Source organism: Lontra canadensis, unplaced genomic scaffold (assembly GCF_010015895.1).
Source record: "Lontra canadensis isolate GAN:19392208 unplaced genomic scaffold, GSC_riverotter_1.0 scaffold103, whole genome shotgun sequence".
Lineage (NCBI taxonomy): Eukaryota > Metazoa > Chordata > Mammalia > Carnivora > Mustelidae > Lontra > Lontra canadensis.
The window spans coordinates 848,203-863,945 of record NW_022631097.1 but is presented as its reverse complement, the minus strand read 5'-3'; the positions used below and the strand labels follow the sequence as shown (position 1 = coordinate 863,945).

General features: G+C 33.2%; 1 protein-coding gene across 1 annotated transcript in view; it reads left to right on the top strand.

Moving 5' to 3' along the window:
* Positions 1-15,743, top strand: part of PSPC1 (paraspeckle component 1) — a 71,170-nt gene that overhangs the window by 41,871 nt on the left and 13,556 nt on the right. The window contains exon 6 of the mRNA XM_032838211.1: positions 4,960-5,065. Coding sequence (XP_032694102.1) covers positions 4,960-5,065 — 106 coding nt within the window. The remainder of the gene's footprint in view (positions 1-4,959; positions 5,066-15,743) is intronic.

The following is a 15,743-nucleotide window of genomic DNA, read 5'->3' as shown; positions in this document are numbered from 1 at the left end:
AAAATGTGATACAGAGACTCACAAAGTGAACAAATGCTTTTGGAAAAAATGGGGCCAATAGACTTGCTTGATGTAGAGTTGCCCCAAACCCTCAATTTGTAAACAAACAAACAAACAAACAAAACCCAACAAAAAACCCTCACTCTATCTGTAGTGCACAGTAAAGCAAAACCGAATAAAACAAAGTAGGCCTGTACTCATAAAACATGGGGAATACTGAAACTACACAGGAGGCAAACTGAAGGTGCTCCCAAATGGCCAAAGTTGAAACAGTTTCAGCAACAAAATAAAAAATTATAGTATTAGATTTTAAACTGTAGAATAAAGCATATAACCATGAATCCATACTGATAGAAGTAAATAATTCAATGAATAAATAAATGGAAGAGAATGAACAACTCTTTTTATAGTAGAATTCCAGTTAATCAGTATGGAAGGAATGAGAGAAAAATCACCAGTGGGACAAACATAATTAGTAATAATTAGTTACAGACATAAATAATAAAAAGTTACAGACAAGATTTACTGACCAATGTTCAAGTTTCTCCTGAAACTTGAGAAACACAACTTGAATACTCATTTGTATTAGGTACAAATGGAAAAACAGTAAATGTAAAGTGGAGAAGCGATAGACAGCACCATTACCATGTATAAGGTTCATATCACCTGTAGTAAGACATTGGTACCAGGAACTGCTTGATACGATTCAGTCAGAGAGATACATTGTCATTTCTGTGGGAGTTTTGGGCAAAAAATTTATAACCTCAGGCTAGTCCATGAGGAAATATAACATGAATCCTGATTAATGACATTGTACAAAATTACCAGTTCTCTTTAAAAAAGTGTCAAGTTCACTCTGAGGGGAGTGGGGAGGAAGGTGTTTTGCGCACCCAGGCTGGAGACTGTGGCCTGGCTCTGTGTACATGGTAGACCTCTCCTGCAAGGCTAGGAAGTCAGGGTGGCAAGTGCTAGACACCTGACTATGGCACCACCTGGGTGGGCTTCTGCCTCAGCTGGGCATGGTACACCCTGAGAAACTGCTGCCCCACAGGTCTAGTACAAGTTCTAGCAGTCATTGACAGAGCAGGGCTCCCATAGCCCAAGTACCCCAACAGCGCCATGCGTGTATTCCTGGAATGCCCCCAGGCTTTTCAGTGCCATCGCCTGGGTTTTGCAATGGCACATGATGGAGCTAGGAATGTGGTCTGCTGGAGGAAGGAGTGGTGTCCAAGATGATAGAACAGAAGTTGAGGAAGAGTAGCAGAGAAGGAAGAAAAAGGAGTTGAAAGAGAATGTCACTAGAGGAGACCAAGGAACACATCCTGAAGTTGTAGAAGTTTTTGGTCCTACAGGAAGAGAAGCCACGAGCTTTTCTTGCAGCTCAAGAAAAGTTTTACATGAGGCTGTGCCCGGCCACTTTTAGCCCACCCAGACAGAGGTTCTTCAGCCTTGTGGTGCCTTGTACTTAAAAAAGCAGATTGAACATGGTAACCAGCAGACTGGACTTCCTCCCTATGCTCCACGAATCTAGTTTCTGGACTCCTTGCCTCCCCTCGGCTTCCTCCTGCAGATGCAACCAGCAGGAAAGTCAGGCTTTTTGCCTTTCCTGCTGCTCCTGGAGATACAATCAACGGAAAAGTCAGACTTTGCACCTCCCAGCTAACCAGGCCCTTGGCTCTCAGCATAGCCAAAACGTGTGATTCTAGCACAAATCACACTTTATTTTCAACCTCACCTCTACCATCTGCTGTGGGTGAGGATTCTGTTCTGCCCCAGCCCAGCTCAATGAAACCTATCTGCCACTAGGAAAAAAAGAAAGTCAAGCTCATGAAAGACCAAGAAAGACCGAATGTGTCTAGGAACTTACACTGGTAATTGTCAAATATATCCTGTACTTGCAAGACAAAGCAAATAAAATTATAGCAGTTAAACTGAAGAAATATAGCTGACTGAGGCTACTGCTGTACAGGACTGCTTTAATTGTTAATAAGCCAGGAGTGTGGACTCTGCTTTTTTGTTTGACCTTAGAACATTGACAAAACTGGCTTAAGAAAGTTTATTTTGAGAGAAATAATTTATTTGGAGTATGCAGGTTTCCAGTTTTCCTTTCAGTGCTACAAATAAATTACTAGGTTTCTTGTTAGGTTACTTAATTTTTCAGAGGCTGTGGCAGTGAAGGAATACTAGGACAAGGGATGATGAGCTAGTTCAAGCTGTGACTTGACCACTTAATAGTTCATTTATTTCTTCATTCTCTTACCACCCTTCTGCTCATTTTATGCCATTTGTTATAAATATCTTCTGTACTGAGTCCTTGAATAGGTGTGGAGAGCATAGTGCTAAAACAAAGAGTAGCAGGACGTTGTTATCCATTAGTTATATCAGCTTACTTTCTAGATCAAAATCCTAGAAAAATATATGAGACCTGAAAATAATTAGTGGGTTCAAATTAAATTGTAAAATTGAGGTTTTATCTATTTCCAATTGGTTATAACATGAAGGAGGTTAAAATTTGTCATACTTTTTTAGTTCCATTTGTAAATGTTATTTAGGAAATTATCCTTCACCTGAAGAGACATTAAATATACATATAAAAATATTCATTAAAGCATCTTGTGAAATAGAAAAAATTAAAAGTGTGTGTGTGTGTGTGTGTGTGTGTGTGTGTATATGATAGGGAATATGTGAATATTATCTGTAAGTTCTGATTATAGAATTGTTAGTGTGGCATCAACTTATTTAAAAACAAAATAGAAATTCTTGAATTTATGGACAGAGGACTGGAAGGAAAAAAATAACTGTTTTAAATGATTTTACCTTTTACTCCTGATTTGTAAATCTGTTCTCACGTTTTATTAAAAAAAAAGTTGCTTTAACAATGGGAGAAGTACATTACAAATTTTGTTTAAAATACTTCATTCGTTTTTTTTTTTAAATTTCATGGCAATACAAATATAAAACAAAACTCAATGATATATATGTAAAGTAAATGGTCCTGTTTCTCAGATTATTCCCAGTATGATGTAAACTTTTTCTATCCCCCTCTGTGCTCATACAGGTGATTTTTAAAATCAGTATTAGGAATGCTGGTTTTTTACTTGCTTTTTTCTGTGACAGCTATATTTTAGATACTATTTTGTTTTAGTAAATGCAAATGTGCCTTTGTAACAGTTGTTTTGTGTTCCTTGGCATCAATGAGCCATACTTGTTTCCCATTTATAATTGATCATGTCTTCAACTTCTTGTCTTTAATGCCACAGTGTATATCTATGTATACATATATTCTTGCACGTTTATGTAGATATTTCTTTTTAGTTTATTGGAAATGGACTTGCCCATTTAAAATTCTAATACATGTCTTAAGTTATCCCTGAATAAGTTTGTTGTTGTAATTCTGAAACCAAAAAAACTTTGAAAACCAAAAGCTTTTTCATGTATCATTTAGTGGCAGGATCTGACAGGAGCCTATTTGATGATAAACCTGACCTGCGTTTATGTTGGGGTCTTATCAGGTCTTTATTATTTTTAGAAAAGTGAATGTTCATCTTACTGCAGAAATACCAGTGTGTTTGATTGCTGGGTGCTGTCCCAGATCCTGTTAATAATATAATAATTGTATATGGACCCTTTTTGAAATCAGGAAAAATCAGTTTCAAAACATACGTAGTAGTGGAGTTTTTGGATGGAGGATTTTTTACCTCTACGTATATATGTTTTCAGCTGTGTGAATATGAAAATATTTTCTTAACCATAAAATTTTATGAGTGTGTTAATGTCTAAGAAGTAGATTACCCACTTTATTTGAAATTCAGTTTATCTGAATAGAAATGTATATTGGGGACTTAGAGAAAAAATCTCAAAATAGTCTAGATTTTGCTTAAAATCCCTTAGGAACATTTTTGCTTTGCGATCTGACCCAAACTCCTCTAACAGCTGGGTTTTCTGTTGTCTGTGGGAAATACCACCTTTTTTTTTTTTTTTTTAAAGTTCATGGAGTTGGTTTTGGGGACGCATTCTACAGGAAAAAACAGTATCTTGAAATTCGAGTCTTAGTGTAGGAAGGTACATCAGTATTATATAGTCTTCACTCTTGAAATTGTTTTTTGAGTAGAGGATATATATACTTGAATTTGCATTGACATAAATGCCAATATAATGTGAGTCTATTCGGTATTATTTTATAGGTTTTTTTTTCTCTTAGTCATAACTAATTACTAACTTATTTGTAATTCTGAACACATATAGTTCAATATTTTTTTCTCCCACATACCTATAAGGCTGAGGTTGGCATACTTTTTCTGGGAAAGGGCTAAGGGCTAAATAGTAAATATTTTAGGTTTTGCAGGTCATACGGTCTTTGTCTCAACTACTCAGTACTGCTCTGGCCCAAAGGTAGCTATAGACATTAAGTAAATGATTGTCTTCTAAAACTCAATTTATAACAACAGATGGTAGGCTGACACCTGTTCCAGAAGTTTTCCTCAGTGGGTTATAAAATGGGGGAGAGAGGGTTTGTTAAGGGTTCCTTTGACACACACAGATTTTTTTGACTAGGCAGTTTTGTTCTTTGTAGTGGTCTTTATCAGGATTGGTTCTGAGTGCCTTTAAGAACTCTATTATGCCAGCGACAGATCCCAGGCTTTTCTCTTTATACAGTAATAGAATGCATGTTTGAGCTCTTGGACTCCTGATTTCTTGACTATAAATATATTAACCATCTTAGTTACATGTTATTGCTCTGTTTTTTTATTTATTCTGGTTATTTTATTTCTTTGGGTTATTTGATTTATTAAAGCTTAGAGCAAACTAGAAGAAGGAAAGTAAATATAGTAAGTCAGTCATCATTTACAGATTTTGTATGAAGTAACTTGTTAAATGATTTTGTTTTACCTTGAATAAAACACCTGATTGTAGCTTACATGTCAACTCTGCTGAAATTTTTATTTGAAAATCTTTCAGACATGAGGAAGAGCATCGACGCCGTGAGGAAGAAATGATCCGACACAGAGAACAGGAGGAACTGAGGCGACAACAAGAGGGCTTTAAGCCAAATTATATGGAAAATGTAAGTAAAATACAAGTTAACTGAAATTATTTTATATTGTCAGGTGGACAAGGCATATTTAGAATTCTTTGGATATTTGTTTATATATTTTTAAATCTTTACGAATTTGTCTTGTTTGTTTATGTTAAACTAATGATTTTCTTAACCTCTTACAGGCAATAACTTACAAGTAGTTTCTGAAGATACTATTAATGTTTTATAAAAAGGATGTTAAATTTTTAAAATTTTTATCTTTTTTTAATATATGGTTCTAAATTAGAACTCTTGGTAAATCTATCATCTCTACTTGATTGAATTTCAACATTTATTGATAATAAAAATTCTTTAGGGGCATTTGGCTGGCTCAGTCAGAAGAGCATGAAGCTCTTGGTCTTGGGGTCCTGAGTTCAAACCCCACATTGGGCATAAAGATGATTTAAATAAATAAACTTAATGGAATGACATAAATAAAAATTCCCTATATTGGAGGATACTAGACAAATACAAATGTAGGCCAGTATGTTCTCATCACCCAACCATGACAGTTATCGCTACATAGCTGATCTTTTAATCTACCCACCCTTCCTGAATTATTTTTTATTAAATCCCTGACTTTATATGGTTTTATTAATATGTGTTTCAGTATGTATCCCTAGAAAATAAGGACTCTTTTTAAAAATATCTTTGTCATATCTTAAAAATTGTCACTTCTTTAATATTAACTAGTAAAAGCCCACATTTGCCCAGGTTTTATAAAGGTTTTTATTTTTACAACTGGTTCAAATTGGCTGACAAATCCAGTGTTTTTAGTCTGTAGGTTTTATCTTCACCTTTTAAATTTTTTACTTAATTTTTAAAGAAACAGACCCTTGTTGTTTCTCACATCCTGGATTTTGTTGAATTTATCCTTGCAGTGATGTTTAACAAGTTTCTCTATCCCTGAGTTTTTTTTAAATTGGAGCTCTGAAGATTTGGTCTTACTCAGAGTAGGTTTTTTTGGGAAGGCAAAATGGTAGGGCAAACAAGGATACTTCAGATATGTTAAAATCCCCATGTTCTTAATGTGAACTAACAAGTCTTACTATTCACCTTAGATGAATGCCATTTTAACAGTCATTATTCTGAAAAATATTTACTGGTGTTTTCTTCCCTAGCTATTCAGAAGTCATTCTTTAATAAAGTTTCTGAGGCTACAAGTATTAATTCAAGTCACTGACTCTTTTGCTGACCTTCTGCCCCCATTCTTCTGTCCCTAGAAAAATTTTAAACTTCTTTTCTAAAAAAGAATACACACAGTAAAATGCATCCTAACTTGTATAATAACAACAAGAAATTTTTATCTTGGTTACATCAAGTAAATATCCTTTGACTAAAAATTATGTGGCATTTAAATTCAATTAGAGAGGTTTCTTACTATTTATAAGTTACACTAAAGGTTTAATTTAATTGATTTTTAAATTCCATTACCAAGTTAGTTGAATTTTCAAGCATTGCACATTTTCTCTTAATTTCGACCATTTCTAGCATCATTTTGCAATTCTCTTTTCCTACTTGGATACATAGTCTTTGCTTATGACGTATTTTAAATGTGGTCTTAGGTCTTTTGGTTGTTAAATGTGAACATAATCTGTTGGATTTATCAATGTGAGGATATTTTATGATGTTATAAAACTATATGGAATTAAAGTTTTTTGGTCCATATTTTGAAAACTAGTGACTAAGTTTTTATTTCCAAGTATAATCCAGATGTAAACCACATATAATACATTTCCTAGGAAAACTTTATTTTGTTCCATTAAGGATTAGGAAATTCTTCCTTCTCCTTTTATGTACCTGAACATTTCTTTTCCTAAAGTGCTTGCTTATAGCCAGATTTGGTGAAATTAGCTTTCTTACTATTTTTTTTGGCATAAATTTTGCATTCTTGGAACATATGTGTAGCTATTTGTAATGTCATATACATAAATAATTTAGGGGACTAAAAGTAAATGATTAAGTAAAATGTATTCTCCTGTTACATTTAAGTTGGCTATATCATAAATTTGTTTGTAGACTCTATTTTTTGAAATTATTTCATAGAAATTTTTTAAAAACATACCAGTGTTTTTTATATTTGTTCAGTGGCATTTAATATAGGTATAATTAATGAAGGACAGATTTTAATTTTACTTTTCTATTCAAAAATTATTTGGAAATGTTGCTATAATTTAAAATTGAAATACTGCAAATTCTTGTTTTAATTTTAAAACATTTGTATGTTTAAAATTAATTTTTTGGTGGGTAGAATTTTACAAATTACCGATGAACTTTGAGAATAAATGAATTACATATTTAAAATATTCATGGTGGGTTTATTAAAGCATTTCAAAAATAGATCATTTATTGTTTCACCAGATTATACTCTTAGAAAATGTAGATGTTATATTTTAATACTAAGATATCTTTGTTTTCAGGTAGTTAAAGTATAAGTTGTATATTTGAAGCATCATAAGATTAATTTGGCTGGAGCAGAAGTCAGCAAACTATAGCCTAGGACCAGTGGCCAGTTTCTACCACTCTACCACAGAGCTAAGAATGGTGTTTACGTTTTAGAGAGTTGATGGATAAGGAAAATAAGAGAATATTAGAGTATCCGTGACTCAAAAAACACAAGATACTTACTCTTTGACCCTGTACAGAAGAAGTTTGCTGAACCCTGGGCTGGAGAGTTGGTGCTAGGTTTTTTTGTTTTCTGTTTGTGTTTCTGTTTTTTAATTAATATTCTTGTTAGGCCACAAAGTTACTATATTTTTAATTTTCTGAAGAGAAACCATACTTAAAATAGTATGTAACAAAGGAATTAAATTTTTAGGGGAAATACAGTCTTTGCCAGATTTTTAGGTTTTTTGATATTAGAAATTATGGATAGACAAAAGTTTTTCATCATTTTGGTATCAGTTTTATTTGGTTCCTAGCTTCATAATGCTTGTCAATATAAGGTAATCAAGCACTAAAGAAATGTTAACAAAAGTTCTTTATAGGTCTTGACTGTTTTGTGTTAATAGAAGAAACATTGAGGTAATTGTTGTATCAGTTATTCTTCATTTACTTTAAAACTGTCTTTGGAAAAAATTGTTAAATTTAATGTTTGTTTTTGTTTTTAAAAGCTTTGAAATTAGGCCCTCTTATGTGCTTTCTCTTTTTTCACTGTTCAGTTTAAAGGGAGGAATCAAATGGTAAGTGTTCAGCTTGCCCAAATAGTAAGAGTAATTAGTATAAAGCAGATTTACTTGGTTTAAGATGCCACCTCTCATTTCTTTCTAATATTCCTATGAGGAATATTCCGACACAAATAGGAGTATGGACTTTGAAGTAGAAAATAAGAACTGATTTCCATATTTTGTGTCTTGAAAAATAATTTTTTTTAATGTAATAAAATACGAAGGAAAACATACATCATGTCTGGTCATGTTTTTCTTTGTTAGCCTTCAACTTTATCATAATTTAATGACATGGATATATTTTTAAGTGTTTTAAGGATATGTCAGCACCTCATCAACTAGAAGTCATTTTATTTCATACCTTATTTCTTAGAAGTCACGCTCTTTGATAGCTCTGGTAATTATAAATAAAACACGTTAATTTTCACTTGTAGCATAATGTATTTTTGACAGCCATAACAATGTATATATTTTTATGCTGTGTTTTAAATACATTTAAGTTTATCTTTACTTATACCATACTGTAGAGTGTAATACCAAACCATTTTCTTGATAGTACTTATTGGGTTGAAATTTTCTATTTACCACACTTTTAAAACTTTTGGACACATCACAGTAAGTTACAGTATTAGTGTAAAAATGTATGAGATTATCTCTTACGAATGTTTGTGATTTTTTAAAAATTTTTGTTAAGTTGCTCCACTTACTATAGATGAAGTAGTTTAAACATTTTAGTGCTGCAGTATACCAGTCTTTATCTGTGGATTCAATTTGCGTTGGAGTAAAGTGGAGATTTTAATTAGAATTTTTTTAATGCAGTTTCTTAGAGTAAGCTTTGCTTTCTTGGGAAAAATGATAGTTTTATAAGAACATCTAAATCTCATTCTAGCTTTAGCAGTTGCATCAAGTAGTTATAAAATACTTTGTTTAGGTAAATTGGGGTAGTGTTTTTATGGGCTGCTGTTTTATTTTAAAACTTCAGGAGGTTTTTTTTTTTTTTTAGAAGTTTGTATTTGATGTAAATATTAATGTTTGTTTTTTAGTGAATAAAAGAATAGCCCTTCAGATCTGTTTCAAAACACATACATGAATTGATACTGAAGAATTTTTACTTTTGTTTGAGTAGGTGGGAATAGCCCTGGATGTTTAAACACATGTGCATAATAAACCTGGAAATAAATGTATATTATATGCTAGGGCAGTAATTTGATTCAGTTATGTTTCTTTGTCAGAGTAGTGCCATTGTAGCTATCCAGTATATTATATAGTGAGGCCAGGACCATTAAGGAGAAGTAGCCAGAGGAAGGGTGTAATGCCTCTTCCATGGTAGTGTTTTTCAAATAGTGCATAATAAACCCTCAGGGAGGTTTTTAAAAACGTAGGTTGTTCCCCTTAGATCTCCAGCCTACAAATTGATTCGTTTCATGATTACAGTAGAATCTGATACATTCTCCATTGATCACATTTTTGGCTAAATTTAGTAATTTTCAACCTGTGCAGCACATCTTTTCGAACTTAAAAAAGAAAAATGTCTGAGTTCAATTCATCAAATATTTTTGATGCAGTAGGTCTGAGTTGGAGCCATGGAATCTGCATTTTAAGCAGCTCTTTAGTCTCTTTATTTTCATTAGCAAAATAGAAGACAATTGCTGTATCTTGAAATGAGACATAGTTGAAATATTGAAATAAGAATATTAATAGTTGAATTTTTTATGGAACCTGGGAGTTTGAAGGGAGGGCTCAGAGCCAGTCAACATTGGGGATAGGATTCATACACTTAATGGAAGTACCCCCAAAATTTTATGTGAACAGTGTTGTGTGGGATTTTGGTGTGACAGCTTTTAGTTCAGCTTTAAGCCTATATATGGAGGAGGTATTGTCTCAAATGATGGATTAACTTTTTGTTTTTTTAAGTATTTCATCTAGACTGGGGGTTGACGGACTGGGATAAGCCAGGCCAACTCTGAACATTGCCTGTTTTTGGAAAGTTTTATTGGAACACAGTTGTGTTTATGTTTTGATTATGGCTGCTTTGTCCAAAAGTGGTAGATTGACTAGTCATGACACATCTGTATGAGACTATTTCAAGACTCTTTGGCCTGCTAAGCTTGAAATACATACTGTTTCTTTGCCAAAAAAGTTTGCCCACCCCTGGTCTAGGTCCAGTCTGAGAGTTGGGGGTAATCTATAAAAAGTGACTCATGTTAACCAAACTCCAAAGAGTTTGTGAATTAAAATGCAAATTTATTAATTAATATGTTTTTTTCCAGTGTTTTTAGAAGGCTTATTGAACAGAGCACCTCATATCCTAGAATCAAGGTCCCTGAAGAATCCAAATTAGTGTCCTGGAGGTTTATTGGTAGTCGTGGTTATAAATTAGAGCAGAAGTTACTGGAAGAACTGATAAAGCATCACTATCCCATAGCTGATTATCTTAGAGTTTTCAGATATTTTCTTAGTAGAGACATAAAGCATTGTTCTTTCATTTGTTACGCTTTCTTGATCAGTACTGCCAAATTTGGCTTAATCAGCCTTTTCTTTGTTAGTCTTCTTTCCTGCTTCTTGTGTGGGCATTGTTTCTTTTCTCTGATTTGATTATAACCCAGTTTTCCCTGATGTGCCATATACAAAACTCAAAACAGAAACTCTAGCCAGTAATAAAATTTCATTAACAGGTGCTGACACAGAGAACTGACCATAATCATTAATTACTAGTGAGTAGGTACAAATATACTTTCTGAAATGATTTTTGAGTTTTTGAGAGAAGTTGCCGTTACGTGGTTTCCACCTGGCCATTACTCCTCTTTATATATAAATTATTTAGCTCTAACAAGTGATTTGATTGTATTGCAGAAGAAGATTGTTTTTTGGAAGTCTAAACACCTGAAGCATTCAAACAAAGGACATACTTCACAAGGAGTGTTTATAGCATCTTTATTATTCTGTGGGTATAACCGAAGAATTACTTGCTGTAGGGTTTGGTGTCAGATTTAGGTTTGACTTACTGGGTAGCTAAGTATACCTCTTGCTGTTCATAGTGGCATCCCAGTTCCAGTGATTAAGACATGATGGTAAAGATCAGAATTGATTATATAAGTTATAGTGCAGTGATTTCCCATATAATGCTCTAGTTGTAACCAGGTTTTTATTAATGTTTTCATTTATTTATTTACTAAAATAATTTAATGTGTTTCTTACAGTGAGCCAGGAACTTTTCTGGATATTTGGGATGGAGCATAATTGGAATTAGACTTGTAGTCAAGTGAAAACAAAAATCTGTTGATGTTTACATTTGTAATGTTTACATGTACTTTGGAAGTGATCTTTAGGGATTTTGACAACGGAGAGTATTTGAATTGAAGATATGTATCGATTTTAACCAGCTATGGAAATCTTTGATCCTTTCACTTCTCTTTGAAACTTCTTAGGATTTTTTTTTTTTAAAGACTTTATTTGTTTATTAGAGATCACAAGTAGGCAGAGAGGCAGGCAGAGAGAGAGGAGGAAGCAGGCTCCCTGCAGAACAGAGAGCCTGATGCAGGGCTTGATCCTGGGACACTGGGATCATGACCTGAGCCAAAGGCAGAGGCTTTAACCCACTGAGCCACCCAGGCGTCCCTTCTCAGGACTTTTTAATAGGGGAAAACATAATTTTTATTCAGATTGGGACAACTGAATATGGGTACTATTTAAATATGAGCACAATAAATTGCCCAATTGTGAATCATATTTAAAAGGTAATAATAGTGTAACAACTAAATATTGATTTAATCAATTGGAAGAACTATACTCAGAAGATGGAAAGAGAAAAATGGGGAGTGGGTGCATATAAGAGAGCTAATTTCTTAAGGTAAATATTTAGATATCTAAAGTAAAAATGTTTTAAAAGAACTATAAAATTGTATCATAATATGGAGACAAAGTCTGTAAAGAGCAGAAAGTATTTTCTGGGAGAAGGAATCAGGAGTAGATGGAAGTGTGACTGAGGACAGATTTTTTTTAAATTACATCTTAAATTATGAGTGTGTGCCTATAAAATTTTAATTAGTTTAATAAAAATATACATCTTAAAAAATGAAGTTACTTTTTTTTATAGCAGGAAGAAAAACGGGCTGGCTCAGGCAAAGCAGGATGGATGGTTGTCCCAATCATATGATTATAAATAATAGTTTTTTCATTCATATTTAAAAGACTTCCAAATAATTCCAAAGGGAAATGCTTATTGAGCCTTCCTTAAACTCTACACACACTTTATCAGAAGTCACTTTATTGTACTTAATTATTTCTTTGTCCAGTTAGATGATTAGTGTCCTTTTTTGTCTTACCTTCCATTAGAGTTTCAGAGAGGCTTATAATCAGAAAAATTTCTGTATCTCTTTCCTCCTGGAGAATGTACTCAGTGTATGCATAACCTTCTCTGACTACACACCTCGGCTGTATCATTTTCAGTATTCTTTTTTAATGCTTACCACATTACATTCTAATTATTTTCTGACTTTGTTACCAACTAATTTGCCTCTTTGAAGTTTTTGAGTTTGAGAGTCCTATATTTGTCATATTGTAGTTACTTAGACACAAATAGGGAGAATTAAATAGTTGTTTGATGTCCTGTTTTTCAAATACCAGTCCTGCTCAGTCATACGATTTTCACTCTTCTTTTTGGGTCACCGTACTTTGGTATTTATTGAATACTAATATCTCAGATGTTAAGCCTTTGTAGTTTTGAAACATAGGTGGTGTTAAGATAATTGATATTTTTGTAGACTTCATAATGGAATCACGTAACAGTAAATTTTTCAAAAATAGTCAAATAACAATTTTTTTGTTTGGTTTTCAACACACCTAACTTTTCCCCACTTGAATATCCCATAAGAGTGTTAGACTTACAGGAAGATTTAGAGGTTTCCATTTAGTAAGAAAATTTGTTCACTGTTTTACTATTTCGGAACAGAGTGCTGGGTACCTTGGAGGATACAGAAATGAATCAAGCTCAGGCTCAGGTCAGGTCTTTGAGGATTAGGTGTAGAGTATCTATGTAAAGTATACAGAGATACAGCTAAAAAGTTTTGAGAGTTTAGGGAAAGATTCTCTGCTAGGGAATGTGAAGAGTGCATTGAGTAGCCTCGGCACTGTTGTAGAACTTATTTTGGATTTTTTTTTTTTAAATATGAATGCTTTATTATTCCACTGTGTTGTAGGTATACATCATGTCTTTTCATTTGAAATGGTAAGTTTTCCTAATCTTTGTTCAGAATGATAAGGTCTTTCAGCTCATGTTTACCTTTCTGGAGGGGTTGAGAAGAAGAAAGTCAAGATTGGCAAATAGAAATGTTAACTAAAGTAAACACTTTTTGAGATTCACATATGCGTGATATAAATAATAAGAATTTTTAGGTATTAAGTTGAATTAAAAAGATTCTAGGAAGACATAAAAATTCAACTTGTTACTTCTGCTTTGTGTCTTAACATTATATTTAGAGCCACCCTGAAACAGTTGTTGTTCTACAAGGTGATTGTGTAAAAAAAATTTTTTTTTAGGTCAGCCTCCATCTAGTATCTTTTATACTTTGTATTGAGGACATAAAGTTCTCCTAGTATCACCTGAAATGCCAGAGTTTTATATCAAATCTGACTAAATAAATGTGAATGTTAATATCTCTCTGTAGTTATTATCTAACTGTTAGTGATGGGGTAGGAACTTGGGTTTGTGAGCATGCTCTGCTGATGAAATATTTTTATTTCTGTTTAAAATTTCAAGCAATTGAAAGTATATGGGTAAGTCTGCCTATATTTTGTCTTATGATATCCTGCACTATATTATACATCATGTTTCATGTTCTCTGTTTTCTGGTTGTAAATTTACCATGTTTCTCACTAAGTAACTTCTTCATTTGGCCTATTACTACTTCTTAAAATTCAGCTTTTAAACAATTGATAAGCTTATTATAGTAGTTTCTCTTATAATTGTGTATTTTAAATACTTGGATTTTATTTAGTTACCACTTAAATATTTTTAGAATTATAAATGTACCTGTAGCTTTGAGTTATCTACTTAGGAAGAACATATAATTTGTTAAAATTTCAACGTTTCTGGCATACTGCTAAAATAATGTAATGCCTAATATCATTAACAGAAAGATTCCCCATTAAATATATACTTTAATTCTTTATACATCAGAACACATGTGCTTTTGTTTGCTCCTTCCACTGCTTTCTTCTGTTGATGGGGCCAATTTGGCATTTCTTCTTATACAGTTTATATTAGTCCTTTTGTTTCATCTTTCATATCTTAGTCTGACCAGTCATGATAGTTGTTTTGACTTTGGTAAGGAAATGTACTGGTTAAGAGGTTATGGGTGAAGAAATGAGAACCAGTTACCAGTATTACGTGAGCTTTTTGATAGGATATTATTCAAGATACTGTGTTTGTGGCTGTAGCTGATACCATTACGGCTGATTTCCTTAAGAGTTTAGGATAAAATAACCAAATCTGAATAAATATTTCTCATCAGTTTCAGTTTTTAAAAGCATCTCTTTAAAGTTTGCCGTAACAATTGAAAAGTGATGGTGATAATGATAATTTTGAAAATGTCCCTTGGGTATATGATTAAAAATATTCTTAGTTGAATATGAATTTGTTTTAAAAATAATTTGTTTAAAATATTTATTCCCTTCTGTCTCTTGATACATGGTGATTATATGTAATTATATTTAATTAATCTTCAGTTAGAAAACCACCCTAGTTATTAAAAAGCTGCAATTTCTGAATTTGACAGTGACACCAGCATAGTCTTTTAAATGTACCCAAACCAGGCTTTAAAAATACATTGAGTGAGGGGCACCTGGGTGGCTCAGTGGGTTCAGCCTCTGCCTTAGGCTCAGGTCATGATCTCAGGGTCCTGGGATCGAGCCCTGCATTGGGCTTTCTGCTCATCGGGGAGCCTGCTTCCCCGCTTTCTCTCTGCCTGACCCTCTTCTTAACTTGTGATTTCTGTCAAATAAATAAATAAAATCTTTATTAAAAAAATACATTGAGTGAATATAGATTAAGAGGTACTTATCTTGAGGTTAATGAATATAGTGAGCTAAGATGTCAGCCTCCCTACTTATATTTGTTTCCTCTTACTTCTGATTTTAAATTTAACAAGTAACAAATCTTTATTATTCGTGACTAAAAGAAACATAAAAAATTTTTAATAGGGATGCCTGGATGGCTCAGTTGGTTTAGCATCTGCCTTCGTCTCAGGTCATGGTCCCAGGGTCCTGGGATCGAGTTCCACATTGGGCTCTGTGCTCAGCGCGGAGCCTGCTTCTCCTTCTGCTTGCCGCTCCTCCTACTTGTGCATGTGCGCTCTCTCTGTCTCTCTGTCTAATAGATAAATAAATAAATAAAATTTTTAATAGACTAATTTTTAGTTTTAGATTCATAGCAGAATTGAGCCGAAGATAGAGATTTCCCATATACCTCCTTCCACCAACATGTATCCAGAGTCCTTCAC